This window comes from Solea solea, chromosome 4 (assembly GCF_958295425.1).
Source record: "Solea solea chromosome 4, fSolSol10.1, whole genome shotgun sequence".
NCBI lineage: Eukaryota > Metazoa > Chordata > Actinopteri > Pleuronectiformes > Soleidae > Solea > Solea solea.
The window spans coordinates 12,294,291-12,314,253 of NC_081137.1; the positions used below are offsets into that span (position 1 = coordinate 12,294,291).

At 41.8% G+C, this 19,963-nt stretch overlaps 3 protein-coding genes and 2 long non-coding RNA genes across 9 annotated transcripts; 4 read left to right on the forward strand and 1 right to left on the reverse strand.

Moving 5' to 3' along the window:
* The first annotated feature begins 851 nt into the window (after positions 1-851).
* LOC131458666 (uncharacterized) lies at positions 852-3,352 on the forward strand. The gene is made up of 3 exons (XM_058627865.1): positions 852-1,380; positions 2,214-3,180; positions 3,281-3,352. The coding sequence occupies exons 2-3, from the start codon at positions 2,218-2,220 to the stop codon at positions 3,350-3,352; spliced, it is 1,035 nt and encodes a 344-aa protein (XP_058483848.1). The 5' UTR covers positions 852-1,380; positions 2,214-2,217.
* LOC131457979 (uncharacterized) lies at positions 3,297-8,992 on the forward strand. Of its 5 annotated transcripts, none has more exons than XM_058626540.1 (3): positions 3,297-5,030; positions 7,258-7,332; positions 8,355-8,992. In XM_058626540.1, exons 1-3 carry the CDS (start codon positions 3,619-3,621, stop codon positions 8,572-8,574), a joined length of 1,707 nt encoding a protein of 568 aa, XP_058482523.1. In that variant the 5' UTR covers positions 3,297-3,618; the 3' UTR covers positions 8,575-8,992. The 5 variants fall into 5 exon arrangements, with proteins under 5 accessions (XP_058482523.1, XP_058482525.1, XP_058482524.1 ...); XM_058626542.1 differs by having other exon boundaries at positions 3,297-5,026; positions 8,355-8,487; XM_058626541.1 differs by lacking the exon at positions 8,355-8,992 and adding an exon at positions 7,972-8,336.
* A 1,594-nt stretch (positions 8,993-10,586) lies between these two features.
* On the forward strand, positions 10,587-12,896 carry LOC131458843 (E3 ubiquitin/ISG15 ligase TRIM25-like). Its single transcript, XM_058628137.1, has one exon. The coding sequence runs from the start codon at positions 10,657-10,659 to the stop codon at positions 11,575-11,577; it is 921 nt and encodes a 306-aa protein (XP_058484120.1). The 5' UTR covers positions 10,587-10,656; the 3' UTR covers positions 11,578-12,896.
* A 1,514-nt stretch (positions 12,897-14,410) lies between these two features.
* Positions 14,411-15,576, reverse strand: LOC131458844 (uncharacterized). Its single transcript, XR_009240134.1, has 2 exons — positions 15,342-15,576; positions 14,411-15,150 (listed from the first exon to the last, which is right to left on the reverse strand). It is a non-coding gene; the product is annotated as an uncharacterized LOC131458844 (long non-coding RNA).
* A 2,727-nt stretch (positions 15,577-18,303) lies between these two features.
* LOC131458850 (uncharacterized) lies at positions 18,304-19,923 on the forward strand. Its single transcript, XR_009240135.1, has 3 exons — positions 18,304-18,436; positions 18,733-18,830; positions 19,506-19,923. It is a non-coding gene; the product is annotated as an uncharacterized LOC131458850 (long non-coding RNA).
* Positions 19,924-19,963: the final 40 nt, after the last annotated feature.

Genomic DNA, 19,963 nt, shown 5'->3' on the forward strand with positions numbered 1-19,963 from the left:
TATGTTATGAACAGGCAGAAAATAGTTTTTAGAGGACAAAGCATTCTACAAATTGCCCATGAAAAGTCAATGCACAGTAACAAGATGAAAGGCAACTCTGACTAAAAGCTTAACTGTAAAGCTGAACGTTAAACAAAACCTTTCTCCTTTCATTTTATGATCTCTCTCGCGGCAGCCCACACTGCTGTGAATCATTCACTGCATCTATCTATGCATGAAACCATTTTTTTTCTCTTTACAAAACGATGCATACTTCAAACGGCACAGCCTTTCTCGTCGAAATTAACTATTCTATAAAAATGTCTCCCATGCAAGAACATAAATATATGTTATTTTCAGTGGTTTCGCTTTGTAAACCTAATGTTGTGACTGAAGATGATGTCTTGCTTTTGCTATTTTCATCCGTTTCAACATGGAGCACATTGATGGTGGATTCACTGTCAACAATGTGAGCCATTACTGCTCCTGCAGTGAATAAAGTAGTGCATGGTTGCTATTATTTTGCAATAAATCCCTCGTGGCCTTTAATTAACCCTTTATCTGGTGTATTTTGTCTTCATAAGAGCTTAAAGAGATAGTTCATGTTTTTTTTTTTGTTTTTTGTTTTTTAAGTGTGGCTAAATGAGAGCGTGACACAGGATTTGACCAATCACAGGGCAGATTGGAAAGACCACCACACTTATTCTTCCTTATACTGCAAAGAAATATACAAAAAAAGTAAACAGCCTAAAATACAGTCAGACAATAAATGCAATAAAATGTGTCAAATTACAATTATTCTGTCGCTTTTATTGTTTTGTTTACAGTGGGGTTTTTTTTAACTGCAGCTGTCAATTGACTTTCCTGCTTTTATGGTAATTTACACACAGTCCCTACTCCACTGATGCAAGTCACTTCCTCTCTCTCTCTCTCAGTCTCCTTCTCCACCCTGCTGTAGACATGCATGAATTGAGGGAGATGATGAAATGAGAGAGAGAGAGAGAGGAGGTAGGAAGGAAGGCAAGAAATAGTAGGACAGTGTGTTGGAGGGCAGCCAGCATACTGTAGTGTAGCATACTGCTGTGTTGTGATTATGGAGAGAGCATGAGTGCAGCAGGACCAAAACGAGAGGAGAAAGAGAAAGGGTGATGACAGAGTGAGGACACTTGGCTTAATGCCTCATCAGTAAGAGACGGGTCATGTTAGAATCTGAACAATAGGCCGACAGACTCATTAACTCTTCTGGATCAGTTTGGATCAGATACCAACAAAGGATTCACAGTGTGAGGACAGATGAACTTCGAGCCTCTAGGAAAAAAAACGCGAAAACAGAGGGCAGCAAACTACTACAGATATTTGGACTCAAGACAGCATGCAGCAAGGATCGAGCAAACACTGAAGGTATGGCTGCACTCTGCAGAATACAAACAACCACACACAAGGCATGAATTCTGCTGAATTTTTATTTCATGTCGCGTGATTGTTGTTCTATTTTGTTTCAATGGCACCGCAGTAGTATGTTGACGTCTCCTTCGCCACATGTGGGGACGGTGAATTAACATGACAGGACACTTGTCACTTAGCATTAGTGACAACAGACAGAGGTCACTTGACTAAGCTCAAAACATGAGGAGGCACGAAAGGCGAACAAACACAATCGTCGCACGTTGACTTCACGTTGTTTCCAAATGGGATATTGTACTGCTGTACAAGGCATTAATATGTGGTATGGACACACACTCACTCGCATACATTAACTGCCCCCCCATCAGTAAAAGTGTGCCGCAGTTATGGACACCATTAATGAAGTCTTCACTGTAGTGGCAGTTTATACATGAGGGCCTCTTTCCAAGGTGAGCTGGAAGCTGCTTGCCACAGTATGATGGACATTATTCATAAGAGAGCTAGAGAAAGAGAGAGATAGTTCAATGCAGCAGTTGTTTTGAATTTGACTCCACAAAATATATTATTCTCTGTGGTGTCAGACATTGAGAGGGGATCTGTAAAATGCTAATACAGAATATAAAACACTTAAATGTGTTCCCTCCTCTGATTATCAATGCAAATGTGTTGCCATTCCTATTTTTTAATCCATCACACTAAAAGTGTGAAAGTGAGAGCCAGAATTTGTTAGACGGTGTACTATTCTGACTTGGATTTTTTTCCAAGACATTAGCTCAAATGCGTCTCATTGTAAGCTTGGTGATTCTTTTGTGTGTTTTTTTTTCCTTTAGAGGGATGAAATGGTGTGGAAATGCCGCCTCTCTCTTGAGAAGTCCCACTTTTAAGTCAGTCACACAAGAGATGGGGAGACGAGTGGGTGACATGATGACTCCGGTGCCAGTTTTAGGAGTTCCTGCTCTGGTTGGAGTATGTGGTTTGAAGACAACCGGAGAAGACACAGCTGCAGGGGTCCTGCTGCACACGTGGGGTCTTCACTGCAGTGTCGGTGTTCAGACGTCACCGGGGATTAGCAGACAACCAACCCAACAGCAGTCAACTGACACACTACCCGTGCTATCAGAGATAAATAATCAAATATTCAACAAGGAAACACAGTTCGAGGACAACGACAAAACGGCTATTTTAAAACAGAAAAGTGGGGAATCCAAGACCAAAAAGGAAGTGACTTTCAAAGCTCTTGGAGGCGAGACCTCTCACAATGTGACCTGCATTCAGAGGAACAGAAATGGGACTTATTGCTTTGCCAGGGCGATCAAGACCAATCCACACTTTGCAGAGAACATAACGAATGTCAGGCCTAAGCTGAAACCAGCTGTGCGTTACACTAACGGTAGCGTGGTCGATTCAGAAGCGATCGGTGGAATCAGTGTTGATGGAAATGAAGCAGCACCAATTAGAAACGGAACCTCTCGTGAAAGAGACCCAATCAGAAAGCAAGGTCACCGCGCAGAGCATTGTGGGAGGGCGCCGCTGTCATCTGTTGCCCGACCTTTCGGCACAGTGCAGAAATTATGCAGCCTTTGTGGTGGGAGACAGTCTGTAACCACAAGAGCTGCCACTTTGGGGGAGAACAGCCCCGCTGTCAGCGCGTCTTCATTAAATTCAGCCCTCGCAGCGCTCTCGACTGGCACACATTTCCACACGTCTCATATTGAGAGAAACAGAGACATCAAGCCAAGTCAGGATCAAATCACTGACAGCGTCACAGACAGAGACAACGGGACACAGACATTACATGTGAACAATGAGGAGGCGAGGTTTAGAAAAACAGCACACCCAGCGTGCCCAGTTCACTCTGGACACACTCTGATCTCTTTGTCACATACTCGTGCTGCAGGTGATCAAACAGCCAATCAACTCGCAAACCTCCCACATGCGAAAACGGTCACTATCACGCAAGCAACTATAGAAACAAAACAAGATACCAATGTCAAATCTTTTGCAGAACCTACGCAGGACAATAGCATCCCCCGACCAACAAGTCTCACGCTGACTCCACAAACAGCAGCCGCAACCAAACACAATGACCCACAGTCGCACACTTTTCCTACGGCCCCCAGGACAGGAACTGTACCTGCCGTCGCACGACCTCGCAATGCAACCAAAACCAACACACACAAAAAGACTGTGTCCTTTAATTCTGCACACGTGTCCACAGAAGTGCCCCCACCTAGAATGCATAGTGTCCAAAAGGTGCACCCGACAAACGCGGCACAAGTAGACACGGCAACAAACGCATGCCTTCAAATATCTAAAAAAAAATGTCCCGACTCGAAAATAACCAGCGCGTCAGAATCGACCCTACGCCACCTCAGCATTGTTGCTGCAGAGAGCTCTTTGAATAAACACGCTGCATCAAATCGAGCGACTCCACAAATCCACTTGATTAAAACAAATTCCGAGCCTTTAATTCATGAATCTACCACTAAATCCCAACAGTCTCGACTTGGCTTGACTTCCGGTGTGACTACCAGTTCCACATCTGCAAGTACCAGCTTGAAAAAGTCATCCGTCAGTCTTAAGGAAGTTCCGTCTACAGTAAGCTTATCATCTTGTGTGTGGACAGAAAACCAAAGTAATGAAGTGAGACATATTGAAACACCGCGCACAAATAAACCCAGTCACAACGATCAGTCTGTGGTCTGTACCTTATCCAATCAGGAAAATGACTCCAAAACAAACCCACTCACATTATCCAGGCTGCTAACTGTGTCAAAAAAACATAGCAGGGACACTGATGCCCGAACAAACAATCCCGAATTGATAATGAATATCAGTACTCAGTTGCATACTGATAAACACAAATTAAGCGAGAATGTAAGCAATGAATTTGTTGCGCACGAGTCAAAGCAGCATGAAAATTCGAAACCATCACACGTCGCTAAGCTTCAGAATATAATTTCCTTAATCGAGTCGAGCAGCCACGTAAACACAGAGCAACATTATCAAGGATGCACAAAAAATGAACACGAGGGACACTGTGATCCTCCCCCACTAGTACACACAGCCCAAGAGACACATGCAAAAACAGAACTATTTGCCCTGGCGGCATCAAGCACGCATACAAAAATTGAAGCTGAATCTAGTGCAGATAATCCACCACATTACAGTTACTCAACAATCTCAACAGCACAAACAAACTTCATGAGCTCATCCGCAGCAAACAGTAAAGGCCAAGTTGACCATGTCGCGCAAATCCGAGTCCACCGACATTCAGACTCACATTCAAAGCTTTCCATGACTGCACCTGTGCCATTTCAAAACCACGGAGGCCCGGAATGTAATTCAATTACGCCCCCATCAACATTGCAACCAGTCCCCCCTCCCTGCCTCCGGTCCTCTGAGATGGAGTCAACACTAAGTCCTGCTCCGACCCAGCTTTGCCCAGTGGACTTCAGTCTGACTCGCTCCCACCCGACGGATGCAGCCACGCTGTTGCCACTTTCACCCTCACAGTGCTGGAAACCAGCCATCCTGCAGCAGGAGCTGGAGACAGTGGAGGCCAGTCTGTCAGCCAACAAGGACCGTATCACCACTCTGCTTAACATCATCCATGACCTCGAGACGTGCCACACTCCCACAAGTGGGTAAGAGAAGAGTGTGTGTGTGTGTGTGTTGTATCCTATGCTGTACATTGTGAGGAATAGTTAGACATTGTGGTTGGTGGCTTTACTTTGCACCCACATTTAGCACAAAGTGACAAATGTTGGTCAGTCTTAAAGTAAAATTAAAAACATATGTACAAAATGGGCACTACCTTTTTTTTTTTTTTTTTACAATGTACTGTATGGTTTGGTGCATGCATAATGGTTTGATACTCTAAAGTTCATTCGTTGTTGACCGTGTTTAACGATGATTTTGTAACAGTGGCCAAGTTCAAGTCTTCAGCTCTTTGCTGCGTCTCCCTCTCGCTTTCATGCTTCATGTTTTACAGTTAACGGCAAAAACAACCAATAGGTTTTTTTTTTGAAGTGTGGTTGCATAAGGTACTTACACTCAGCATTGCCTGTTCTGTCCATGCTCTTGCATCTGGAAGGGGCATGAGACCCATGTTTTAGGACTACGTGACTGTGAAAAAGGGGTATTGCACCCCCAACGCAAGTCAGAGGATTCAATTGAGAATATGGTGCCAGTTTATTTACAGGTGCGCACGTGCTAAAAATAATAACAAAAGCAGAATAAAGAAAATACTTTTAAATAACGGAAATCAAACCGGCCATTCATAGGCAAAACATAACTCACTTGGGTAGCTATGGCAACCTCACAGCAAGCTGACATGCCACCATATGACTAACCCCTGAACCTCCCTACCCAGTATCCCCATTAGCTTTAAATAAGCCTACCATCAGCTACTGATTGGGAGAACTCACTAGGATAGGTAATACATCTCCAAGCACAATCATTATAATAACCATAGCAAATATATTTAACATCATAATATCACATCATAATACCTATAAATATCCATACATATTTCCCCCTTCAAACATGGTATTTTAAATACATCACATCAGCAATAATAATGATACAAAGAAGTATTTACGTCAACTCACAACACCCCCGCCATTAGCGAACCACAATTACACTGTCCAGGGACAGAATAAAGATCGGGCTCCAATGTGGCTCGCGTTTCCACACGGACCAATTTGCGGACGGACCTGGGAGACCGGCAGTCGACTCGTGTGTTGTGTTTGGTAAACTAGAGAACTAACTAAATGGACTATGTAACTGAACCAGTGGGTACCTCACTGTTCGCTGTGCTGTTAATTAAATAAATGAAGTTGCTTGAACAGACGTGTGTTATAGTTGTTTGTAGCAGGTAGCTTACCCGAACAAACGTGATACTAAACTCGGCTTGGAAACGCCGCCGCGGCTATGTGTTGCATGCTGGGGAATGTAGTGTGGCTATCAGGGTACGTGTGACGCTATGCGGGCAAACTCACGGCTAAACGGTACGTTCTGGGAAAACGAGACCCTCGCTTTTCACACTGACAAAAGGGTAACAATAAAACTTACATCTGATTAAGTCTATAATATTTTCAGACTGATGTTTGTGTCACTTTCGTGTTCACTCACTCCCTGTACCAAAGTCCGTTCATAAAGTCACTTTACGTCACACCACACAGGAGTCATAGAGCCACAGTAAGTTCAAATGTGTTATTTTGTGAGTTAAGTGTTTGAATATCTAAATTTGGATTTACCTTTACCTTGACTCAAACATTCCAGATAAGGTAGCAGTAGACCAGCAGCTGCTGTGTCCCCATAACACTGATTTTCTTTGTGGGCTTTGGTGCAAGAGAGGTGAGGGGTGTACAAACATATTATTAGTTTAGATCATGACCTACACTAGGATATAAAACAACAACAACAACAGCAAACATTGCTAAATTGGGGTTCAAAAAGTAGTGTGATGATGTGAATCTCTATCGTTGCTGTATCAGGTCTGGACGACATGCTCTTCAGTGTGACAGGGATGTACTTGGCCGTGGAGCTCTTTTGGGACAAACAATTTGAATTAAATGGCCTTCCAGCAATGTGCCTTTGTCAGTTATCCTCATCAACTATAATGTGCAAATATGTTGTGACTGGCCTCTGAAGTCATGTTTCAGAATAGATGTCTGATGTGATGCAAGTAGATTTGCGAAAAAAAAGAAAGAAAAAAAACTTGATTCTTAGATGCATTGTAACTCTCCTGAACGATTGTAACTGCCGCTTTAGGTTCAGGGTTTTTAGTAGGATCCACTTGTGAAACACGTGTTAAACTGACTGAATGAGTTTTGAAAGGTATTGACAATTTACTTCCGTTCATTTTAGTCGGCGATGCTTCAAAACTGGACAGGACGTCAAAACCTGCTCAAGCTGCCAGAAGACCGCTTGTATAATATACAGGTGAGATAACTGTTTAATTTACAGTGTTGTCTGTGTGCAGTGCTTTACTGGTACAGCTCTAGAATTCAAATCTTGCCCAAAAGCAACATTTTGGTTCCAGCATATTTGAATTTTATGCTACTTGATGTTGATAAAACTGAGAAATAATCAAAGGAATACTTCACTGATCACTACCCATATTCTAGTAATACAAAGCTAAATGCAAATCAGTGAGATGACAATTTCAGAGTGAGACTTGAAAAAAGCAATATTATTGCTTCTGGATGGCTAATCAGGGAGAGAAAAAAACATTAATTGAACATTAAACATTGAACGTTGAAGTATGTTTCTATCTAATGTGGAATTTAAACTGAGGGGAAAGATGTGGCACGGAATAAGGATATAGTATATATAAAAAAAAGTACCTTCAGAATAAAAGGATATCGTGCTGGGGAATGTCTTTCTACCCAAACCAGTCAACCAAATGCAAATCTGACAAGCACAAAGCTTCCCACTCACTGGTAAAACACAACATAGCTAAATAGTTCTCAGTGATTTGTAGCATTAAAAAAAAGCCCTACTGGAACACCATAAATGCTTCTGCTACAGCTGAACTTGCTTCATTTTGTGAAAAAAAAGACTCAATCCCATTTCTCTTAGGGACAACCCTTCAAGATTCTGATATGTAATCACATAATCAGATGCTATATTTGCTGGAGATCCAACATGCTGTCAGAAAAAAAAATTATGGTGTGTACTAGAGACTACAAACCAGTTTTGTTGTGGTTAGCATCGCTACACAACTTGCCAATCAATGTTGGTTTTATGGGGGTTACATTGTTTTCCTTGGATTTGGTTAATCTTTGAAAAATCGTAACGCTTTTTGTTTGAATTGTGGCCCTGAAAACAACAACATCACCCCGCCCCTCTACCTTGACAAAAATCTGGACACACTACACCTTCACATGAATGTGCAAAACAGAGAGGTGTGTGTTTTCTGGGGATTTATTAATTCTGGCCTGCTTCTCTGTCTGTCTGTCCAGCGTGGAGTACGACTTCAGGCAGCAGGAGAGACGCTTCTCGGAGGTTCTGAATTTTTCAGCCAGAAGAAACAACGCTTCCTCCACTCACCTATCCCAACCTTTTAACTTTAGCCTGCTCCGAAATGTCATCACCAAGAACTTAACAAAGTCAAAAGTGAAGAGCAAAAAGCTGTGCAGGACCATGTTCAAGTGGCTACCTAGGAAAATCCAGCAGGCGTAGACCTTGAATCAAGAGCCATGTGCTGTTTGATGGCCATTAGGTTAGTGTCACAAGTGACCAGCAGAAGCGTTTGCAGAGTGAAATGACTTTATATAAGGTTCTTACACAGTGGAGTTTCATTGTCCTGCATTTTGTCAAACTTTGTACAAGTAGGATTTGTACTTAAATTCTTCCCTGCTCTTCATTACCTGCACTATCACTATCACCTGTAAGGACGTTCTATATATCACTTTTGCAAATGAATGTACATTTCTTGTCAACATTCTTGCTGAAAATGTATGGCTTCCCACAGCCAGAGATGTCTTCATCTAGTTTGATATAAGAAAATCTGTCTGGCTCTTTCCACTCATGAGAACATTTCCTCTCTATGTGTCCCCTAACCTGCTTCTCCTGAGAATAAATATGCAATATAAAACAAGTTTCTGAAATCATTTTATCTGTTCCATTTGGGTAAAATTGATTGCTCATCATTATCTAGTTAGGATGTCTAACCCGTCAAACATAAGAAGGAGCAGTGAGTCAGACTGCACAGACTGTAATATCTCCTTTTGAGGAAACTTTAATTTTTTTTAATTAAAACACCCTTAAGAAGAGCGACTCTTAACGACAAGTGAAACTAAATTTCCTCCAACAATGGGACTTGTGGGAAATGTGCATGGGCTCACTGCCACTGTAAGAGACTATAGCCTCAACACAGCTCTGTCACTAAGAACCATTTAACTACCGGAACTGACAATAAAATATAATGTTTTTTATTTAATGAAAATGAATACACTAGAATGAATCAGAGCAGTAATCACCGGCTGGGCAATCTTAATGATGAAGGCAGCGAGCGAGGACGCAAAGGCCCTTGACGAGTCGGCATACAGAGCCAAGGTCGAGAAGATGGCACAGTGGGGGGCTCTGCAACTAAAATCATGCTTAACAACGGCAAAACCAAGGGGATGATTGTGGACTTCAGGAGGTACAGAGTAGATCCTGCCCCATTCTACATCATCGGTGACCTTACTGAATCCGGCTGGCTGCTGGACGTCGCATCATGGAAATGAAATTAGTTGGAGAATCTCAACGCTCATTGGTTTTGTTGCAAAGTTTTTTAGTGAATCACAAGGGTGAAAATTCAAGGCTGCACATAGCTTCTTTTTTTTTTACCACTCTCACCATTGAGAGTGTGCTGGTGCACTGGTGTACCATGGGTGATCAAACCAGCCCAGAAAAGCAATGGTTGCCCCATACCTTCCCTGGATCACCTCACCAGTTCCTGGTGTCTCAGCAGGGCCCCTAATATCATCTGAGATCACACACATCGTGGACAGTGCCTTTTCATCAGGTGGTACAGGATGAAGAGACTTAAAAACTGGGCAATTAGAGTCCGAAACTCGGGAATTTGAAACCAGCACAACAGGCAATATATGATTATGTGCAATGATCAGTATGTGTCTTTATTGTCTTTTTTTTTTTGCTTGTTATGCTACTTTTACGCATGGTTCTTGAGAACAATAGCAACCACACAGCTTTAACAGTAGGTTGGATGGTGACAGGTTGAACAGGTTTTAGGAAGAGTGAGCATCCCTGTTTCATCCCCCCCCCACACACACACACACCTTTGTTTGAAACTTTGCAGAAGTCTGTCAGGGTGTGAGGAAGATTTACGTAATCAAACAGTGTTTCAGAGACAACATTATGGATTCAAGCTTTAGCCAAAAGCTGTGTTTTAGACTCTTTTTCCAGAGTGGATTCTGACCTCGCAAATGCTCAAAAACTTCAGCTATACCAGACAAAGTATCATTTTCTTCAAATGTGTGTAGTAAGCAAAGCTTTGTTTGCCATTATCTGCACTTTACATCATACAAAGAGTTAAACACCTTTTGTTTGTCAGGCTCCTGATAATCCTCCCCCTTTACATGGAGGCAGCTCAAATGTCCTGGTCCCCTCCTCCCTCAGATCTGCAGCTTGTGCAAACGTGTGGTGATTTGCAGGAGCTGATAGGCCCCACCCACTGCTAAAAAAAAACTGTTGTTGACAGAGCTCAGACTAGTTTCCGCCTCTGAGCAACACTGTCGCTGTGACTGAGAGCTGAAAATGGCACAGATAGCAGCTCAGCTGGATCGGGAACTCTTCTGCTGTTCTATCTGCAAGGATCTGCTGAAGGATCCAGTGACTATTTCCTGTGGACACAGCTACTGTTTGAATTGTCTTAAAATCCACTGGGACAAAGAGGACAAGAAGAAAGTCTACAGCTGCCCCGACTGTGAGCAAACCTTCACACCGAGGCCTGTCCTGGAAAAACACGCCGTACTGGCTGGTTTAGTGGAGGAGCTGAAGAAGATCAGTCTCCAAGCTGCTCCTGCTGACCACTGCTATGCTGGACCTGAAGACGTGGCGTGTGATTTCTGCACTGGGACGAGACTGAAAGCTGTCAAGTTCTGTTTGGTGTGCGTGTTTTCGTACTGTGAGAAACACCTGCAGCCACATAAGGAGTCATCTGCATTAAAGAAACACACGCTGGTGGACCCCTTCAAGGAACGCCAGGACAACATCTGCTCCCATCACGGTGAGGTGATGGAGATGTTCTGCCGTACCGATCGGCAGCGCATCTGTTACCTCTGCTCCGTGCATCAGCATAAAGGCCACAATACAGTGGGAGAGAATAAGAAGGAAAGGACTGTGAACCAGCGAAAGATCAACTCGAGCCGACGAAAGCTGCGGCAGAAACTCCATGCCAAACAGGAGGACGTGAAGGCACTTGCAAGGAAGGTGGAGGTCTTCACTTCCTCTGCCGATAAGGAAGTGGAGGAGACCGAGAGGGTCTTCAATGAGCGGATCAATTTCTTGCAAAAAAGAAGAACGGAGGTGCATCAGCTGATCAGATCCTGGCAGGCAGCGGAAGTGAAGCGAGTAAATGAGCGTCAGGAGAAGGTGGAGCAGGAGCTCGCCGAGCTCAAGAGGAAAGAGGCTGACCTTCTCGCACAGAGAGAAGCTCTCAATGAGCATCCTGAGTAGAGAGAGTCTGACTGAGCGCAGTTACTGTAAATTTGGAATTAATGACAAATCTTGGGCGCTAGATTTTTTACAAAAAGTTATAACTTTGGTCATAATAAAACTAGCACTGGATTCCCAGCTCCTGTATCCTCCTCCAGAGAGGGAGTGGACCTGGATCAAATAGCAAGATATTCTGTCATTCCATAGTGTCTCTGACACATGACTCTCCTCCAGAGACTCCACACCTCATTCCTTTCAGCCTCTCTATGCTGGAGTTGACTTTTATTTAAACTCCAGAACTCTTGTCTTCTCGGCCCAATTGTGTTAGTCAGAATAAGTGACATGCAGAGTACAGACAAACAGAGGACATCCCTGCTCATCTGGGAACTACGGTGGCCTTCATAAACCACTTTCCCACTCCACAGTTTACCATCATCGTAAAGCCACTCACCATCATTGGTGTAGTAAGCTCATGCTTTGGACCTCTTAGAACATATTTCCAATCCATTTCTAAGCATGGTCACGTGAGTTCACTCATTGCGTAGTCCTTCAGCTATAGCTGTGTTTAGATCTCATGTTGCCTAGTGACATTTCTGCTGCGACAGACGGAGGCAACAACACTGTGCTCGTAATGCGAGACGGCTGCAAACAGGTTGTACAGGGAGCACGACTGAAATGACAAAGAACAGCCCACGAAAGCTTCACAAAGGAATGATTGTGTTTAATACAAAACTATTATCATTCTGTTGTTCAAGAGTTTTATGGGGGGAAAAAAAATCACACACAATTGCTCCCTCAGTCAGGTCTGGTTTTCAGATGACGGATGCAGCACAAATCGTGTTATAGTGTTTCATTTCACACACAAAAAAACAAACTACAGCTTTATGTTATAAGTTATAATGCTTTTTTACATTTATGATTAGGTGTCATTCAGAATCAGCTGTTTATTGCAGATTTGTACATATACACTGTAAATACCATTTATAGCATTATAGCAGGTTTTACATAATGATCACTTTTCCATGTGGCCTGAATTGAGCTTCTCCTATTTCAAAGACCAGCAACCACCAGTAACTTACACACATACATCTATGGGCAATAAATAATCTTTCAGTTATCTGACTAATTATTTATATCACCTGTATCCAGCACAGGGTTTTGTCCTGTTTGTGTGTCACGCATCTGTCTCTATCATAGACAGTTTGTCCTGACTTTGCAAAGACAGAATTGTGTAAATTACGTTTCACGTTTGTTTGTTCGACAGTCCTCGTGTCGCTGTTGTCGTTTCCCCACATCAGTTGTTTTTTTTTAACTGCAAATAAAAAATACATGTCAAAGTTTGTTATCTCCCCCTTTTGCCACATAGTCAACATCCACATTTAATGTTGAACCATAGGGCATACACAATATTGTATTGTAAAACTGGAAAAAAAAAAACCTATAACTGTGGTATTGCTGAACGCTTGTCTTGCAATGTTCCTAAATACATAAATATGAAAACAAAATCACCACATTTTTTTCTTAGCCCATGTAAAGAGTGCAGTCAGCCTACCCATTAAAAATGTTATTGATTCAATATGCAACATGTATATGTGTAAAACAGCTCCTAATTGCATAAATGGGTCTCCTGACATTAAAACTAACACTCACCCTTAACCTAAACCTAATTCTAACCCACATTGGGGACAGCACATTGACCTCCATTAGTTTGGACAGCCCAAACAAAGCTTTATCCCTAACTTTAACTAAACCCTAACCTACCCACGTTTCAAATCCTAGCCCTAAACTTAACCAGTTCTTCCGAAATGAAGTTCTGCCTCATTAGGAATACTGTTCCTGACGGGGTCAGTTTTTATGCAAGGAAAAGCCCTAAAGAGTTAACAAATACAATTACACACACGCACTTCACACAAAACTATCACTGGCTGAACCCCTTGAAATAACTTCTCCAATCTCCATCAAGTGACATTGTTGTTATGCACTCTGAATTAAATGACTTCCTTCCAAACAACACTGAAAGGAACACCCCGCTCTGCAGCCCTCTGAAGCCCTCAGGCACTTTCAGCACATTATCTTGGTTCACTGGTTCACCGGGTTGAGGTCCAACAACTTTCACCAGCCCCTGCATAGAAAAGCTGAGGGCGACGGCCTGCACACTCAGACATGTTGTGTCCTGTGCACTGAAAAATGCTGAAGCAGAGTTTATTGCGTACTCCCCAGTTATGAAAAATGAAGCATTGGGTTAGAGTTGACAAACTTGCGACCTGAGGGCCACATTGAGTAGAAATGCAGGTAAATCTGTCGCTGTTTCCAAATACCCCCCCCCGCTTCACCTTGTCATTTAAAATGGTTTCTTCCAGCTTCAAAAACAACACTGGTCAAAGTGCAAAACTCAAGGCCTCAAAAGAGCAGTTCGCAAAAGTGTCATGAAGTCACAGTGGGTTGACACTGGGCTTCAACTGCAATAGTGAAACAGGTCAATACATTTTACTACTTTGTAGGTGGATTCAAAACAGGAACATATGGGTGGTCATGAGTGAGTCACGAGTGCACAAAGAGAACCACAACAACATGTATAGGGCCTGGTTCACATGAGATGTGGGCGTGTGCATGACTGCTATCTCGCTTACATGTTGTGCAACGCATTTCTAAATTTATCTTAGGCTGGCAGAGAGAGGGAGAGATAACCTGCCCTTCTCCTGATAATTATTACAGCTGTTAATGTCCTGAAGGATTGCATCAACTACAGATGTGTTACCCTGGTCTAATTGTACTGTACACTTTACCTTCAAGACAAAGGTCGATGCTGAAGCAGGTCATATAAAACCTTTCTGGAAGTCAACAGGCCACACTCTGAAGGAGTACAGCACATTTATTGAGGAAACAGACCTCCTAGACTGCCAGACATTAACCGTTTACAGAGGATATAACAAGATTGTTTTTCTTTAGTTCCATCCATCCATCATCTACCGCTTTCTCCTCCACCAGAGGGTCGCGGGGGGTGCTGTGCCAATCTCAGCTGACATAGGGCGATAGGCAGGGTACAGCCAGTCCATCGCAGGGCCACACACATAGAGAACACCCATTCACTCTCACACTCATGGTCAATTTAGAGTGTCCAATTTACCTAATCCCCATATTGCATGTTTTTGGACTGTGGGAGGAAGCCGGAGAACCCGGAGAAAACCCACGCACACATGGGGAGAACATGCAAACTCAAAAAATCAAGGTCCAAGAAGAGATCATATACAGTTCCTTGCCCGTCTGTAATAAAAAAAAAAACCAAACAAGTGTATGCATATAAGAATACACAAGAAAAACATAAATAAACGTTATTTAAAACATTTTAGAACATTCTTCTGAAATAGGCACAAACACTGCCTCTACCCATAACTATCCAAAAATAGGATACTGTATATGTATAAGAATGTTCAAGAAAAACACAAATACCACCTCTTTGACCTTGACCTCATGAGGTGTGTTAGAGGTGAACCAACATGTCGCTCTTGTCAATGCCACCCATGTTGGCATTGTTACTTTTGAAGACAGCTGGACAGCTCACAGGCTCCTTCGTCTTGGTGTCTGCTGCAGTACCTAAGACAAAATTAGATAGTTCTTTATTGATCCCCACAGGGGACATTCAGGTCATCTCTATAGTAGTTCAAAATTACAACATTGAATGGAATAGAAATAGATTAAAAATAAAGTAGAAAAGCTAAGTAATAACAAGAACAGGTACATACGGAGACATCAGTGACAACAACAACAGAAACAATCCACAATACCTGAGACAGAGGACATAGGCTCCACCCCCATGTCTGTTGACAGCAGTGACAATTTTGTTGTCCTTCCACCTGAGGGCCAGGATCCCAACGTCACTGGTTATGTAGTCACACATAGCACGGGGGACTTCATTTTTCTCCATCTTCTTGATGGACTTGAGTGGAGGTCGTCTAATTCTGTTGTCACTGGCTGTCCCCGTTTACATGCAGATGGCAAGAGGTCACTTGGACCTGGATTGTCCAGAGGGGTATTCCAGAAAGCAGGTTCAACACACTCTGAGTCTATCCCTGAACTCTGAGTTGACTTACTCTGAGTCGGGAAACTCTGAGTATCCGGTTCCAGAACAGCTGATCTGAGTTAGTTCAATCAACTCTGAGTATGTTAACCTCGAGGTACGCGCGTGCACAACCACTGAAAAAAGCCATCATCAATGGAGCCCCGATACCACGAGTCACCATGACAACCGAGAAAAAAAAAGATCAACACATTTCAGTGCGAAGGAGTTGGAGATCCTTTTGCTGGGCTACGGAGAATATGAGCACATATTTCGCCGCAAATGCAACACAGCTGCAGCAGCGAAGGAGAGAGAGACCGCATGGGAGAAAATTGCTGCCCGAGTCAACGCGTAAGTTTGAACGTACTATTCCATTGACGTAACATTTAACCGTAAGATCATAACATAGTCTATAGTTATGAATATAAGTAGGAATGAAATCTGAGTTTTTCATTTAGGTGCAATCCAACAGGAGAAAAGAGGACTTGGAAGCAGCTCAAAATGAAACATAAAAACATCATTCAACAAGGTAAGGCATATTTTGCTAGACTATGATTGCACCTCACTTTGATTTATTTTTTTATTTTTAATTGACTTAGGCTATTAAACGTAACGTAAATATTAATTCAGATTGCAAACATTGAGTTCTGCTCAGCCAACAGAAAGAAGGCAGAGGCCCGAAAAACGGGTGGAGGGCCACCTCCACCACCTCTGTCAGAGGCTGAGGAGCTGGCTCTCAGCCAATACAGGGGTCGCCCTGTGGCTGAAGGCATCCCTGGGGGAGGCTCATCTGAGCCTGTCACCCCCCAGGACACAAGTGCATACATCAGATGCAAGTATACACTTATGTCTTTTTTTTAAATAAAACTTTTATATATATATATATATATATATATATATATATATATATATATATATATATGTGTATATATATATAAATATACAATCTGAATTATATAGAGGAGGAGGAGACGCTGTCTGCTGCCACAGGGAGAGATCCGGAGGGGCCTACTGAAGTGTGTCTTAATATTATGTCTAGCTAGTGGCACTGCTCTACCCATTCATATTCATTTACATTCTTGAGTGTAATTTGGAGTTTGACATGTACACTGAAGTGATGAGCATAGATAATGGACAAACTAGCACATTCTTGTCCTTCAACAGAACATGGCTGGGCATCACCATGAGGAGGCTCCATCAACTTCTAGAGCACAGCTTGACACAGTGAGATTTTGGGTCAATACCATGTTAAATCTGTATGTAGAACTGCAGGAATTAAATGTCGTCCATATGTTTCCGAGTTGCCGGTAAAAGAGTTGTACAGGGTGCACCTAATGAAAACCATTCAAAAAACCAAGAAAGAAATGGTGTACCTGGACCGGCAAATCAGAAAAACAGACTTGGAAATTCTATTACTTGAACGCCAGTTGAGGTGGGTGCATTGTCATGGTGAAACAGGTGAATATGTGAAATATGTTAATAGTTGGAACTATATTACAAATCCTGACTGTTGCTTTTGTACTTTTAGAGAATAAAGAAGAACCAAATCACATGTGAATTTGTCTTTTATTTTTAATCAAAACGTCTAATCTGGGTCGGAAGATTCTCGCACGGCGTAATGCATTTCTAATAAATACGGCTTCGATGTCGATTGGATTTCTAATGAATGGGCAATCCATGTCTAACTGCTTTCTTCGTGTGGGAGGAGACAGGTAGAAACTCTGGGTTTCTTATAGTAAACCTGCCAGCGAGCAGGTTATGTTCACAGAGTAAGTTACCGCAGTAACAGACCCAGAGTTTAAGTTACCTCTCTTTCTGGAACGGATAACTCAGAGTTTCCCTCATCTCAGGGTTAAAAAAACTCAGAGTTCTCACATAACCCGCTTTCTGGAATACCCCTCAGGTCGTGGACGGGCGGGAGATAGTCAGGGTCTGCCACATCGCCATTATCTTCCACCTCCTCATCATCACTGATGGCCGGGTGGGCTGGCACAACAACTGTCCCCCTCCTCTCTCCATAAAACATCTGAACAAACAACTGCAAAAGAGAGTTTATTGTATAATAATAATAATAATAATAATAATGATAATAATAACAGCAATAACAATACTTTGCTCTATATTGAAATGCCATTAAACATGCTATTTAAGTTAATACTGTCCTATATACTATTTATAGCTTTAAAATTTCAATAAATAGTTTAGAAATTCTATAACTTTCTCACTGAATCACTGTATAATGTTATACAAGCGTCTGGAAAACTTAACATAATAACAACATAATAATTTATAATATAATGCGTTATTTGTAAGAAAAGTAGTCATAAGTAGGGCTTACTAGACGCATCGGGCTGTCTACAAATAGATGCCACCGTTTTTCATGCCGTAATTTCACTGATTTCATGAAGTCCTACACAAAGGACACCTTTGTCATTATTTAGCGCAACTACTCAACCACATAATGTGTGAGTTTCATCATCTTACCATCATTAGTTTTTGAGAAATCACCGTAGACGCCGCGGAAGACCTTTTTGCATCCCTTTATTAACAACAAGGAAGTTGTTGAACGTCACGATGACGTTTTCTATGACGTAGCGGGATCTCTGCTGATTGGCTGGGTGAAGTCCACATGATTCGAAGATCTCGTGGTAACGCACAGTAACGTGGTTCCGGATGTTCGCAGTTAACTACGTGAGTGTTCAGAAACAACTGACACGAGGGAACTTCCAGGCAGAGGTGAAAAATAGCCTTATTTTCCTTCATTTACAAAGGAACAGCCTGTCCCTCTACACCACATGGCCACCACCAACTCCCCCTAAGAAAGTGGGTTTTGGAGTTCCCTTGGACTAGTTTGCTAACTGGGAAATGCGATGTAGGCTGACTGCCATGCATTTTAGTTCAATTTAATAGAAGGTCTATGGCTGAGTTTTCTACAGCTAACTTATTGAAAAGACTAGACATAATAATTAATAATTAATCTCACTAAATGTGTCTTCTGAAACCAAATTTTGAAAAAAATAATTTTTTTCAAAACTATTTATACACAGATATAGATAAGGAAAAACACATTCAGCCACTTAACACTGACTTAAGTCTATGATATATTTGCTTGCCATTAGCCCAGCCCATTGTGAATGAAAAATGAAGTTTGTACCATACTCCAAAGTCCAAAGAAAACAGTGCGTAAGGAGTGGTTGATCTACTGCTGCCTCCACCAGTAAGTTCAAATACCTTATCTAGAGACTTTTAAACGTTTAAAATCCTTCCTTCTGATATTCCCAAGTGACAAACTTTTACGAACAAAGCAGCAGTAGCTGAGCAGCTCCCTTGTCTCTGTGAGCTATAAATACTGATTTCCTCTATGGGATACATCATCAGACATATTCTTAACCCTTAGAACACAGAGCATTTCAGCTGCTTTTTTTCCCCATTACTATGTTAAAATGTACAGTATATACAGAGGTTATAAGAATGTGCAGTAAAGAGTGTCTTATATCCTTTTTTTTTTCTCCAACTACGTATATAAACACACTTGAGCAAAAAGTACTCAAAATGTTCAAAATTGGATCGAATTTGTGAAATTTGTGGAAATACGTCACAGTTCAAAGTTCAATTGGCTCGATTTGATAAACAAATAGAGAGAAAAAAAACAGTCTATTTTGTGACTTCTGCACAACTACACTACTAAAAATGTGATATAAAATGAATCATACCTGAATATGTGACCTATAAACACACACAACCAGGCTGTCCATATAAGGAGTTGTGTATTATTCCTACAGCAATCTGTGCCACAGGTTAAAGAACCATAGACTGAAGCAGGTGTATATTGTATGAGGTGAGTCTTATGTTAAATGGCGCTAATCAGTTTTTCCTTGTGCCACATTTTCAGAGCATCTGTTTGCCAAACTGGTTACTGGTCATACAACCCCAGCTCACAAAAGATGGACTATTCCTTTAAGCGTCTATGTAAGTTGCACAATATATTCATATTTGTTTTGTAATGGAAACATATTTCTCTGTAATGTGTTAGGGATAGCATTGATATAAAATACATTGATGTATTGCCATGGCTGTGATATTGTAATTTTTACCAACATCCTAAAATGTCACTGTTTTTTTGGTACACTTAGTTGCACACTACCTTACTTTTTATGACTGTAAACTAAATATGTATTTACTATTGGTCAAAAAAAGTGTTTTGAATGTGGTGGCACTCTATATGAAAACACAGCATATATTGTTTTTATAAGCATAGGTTTCTCCATTATCTCCTCCATGGCTGAGACCCAACTTCAGTACTCACTCATGTCCAGCAGGTGGAAGAAAAGAGTTCCTTTTGATTTCAGA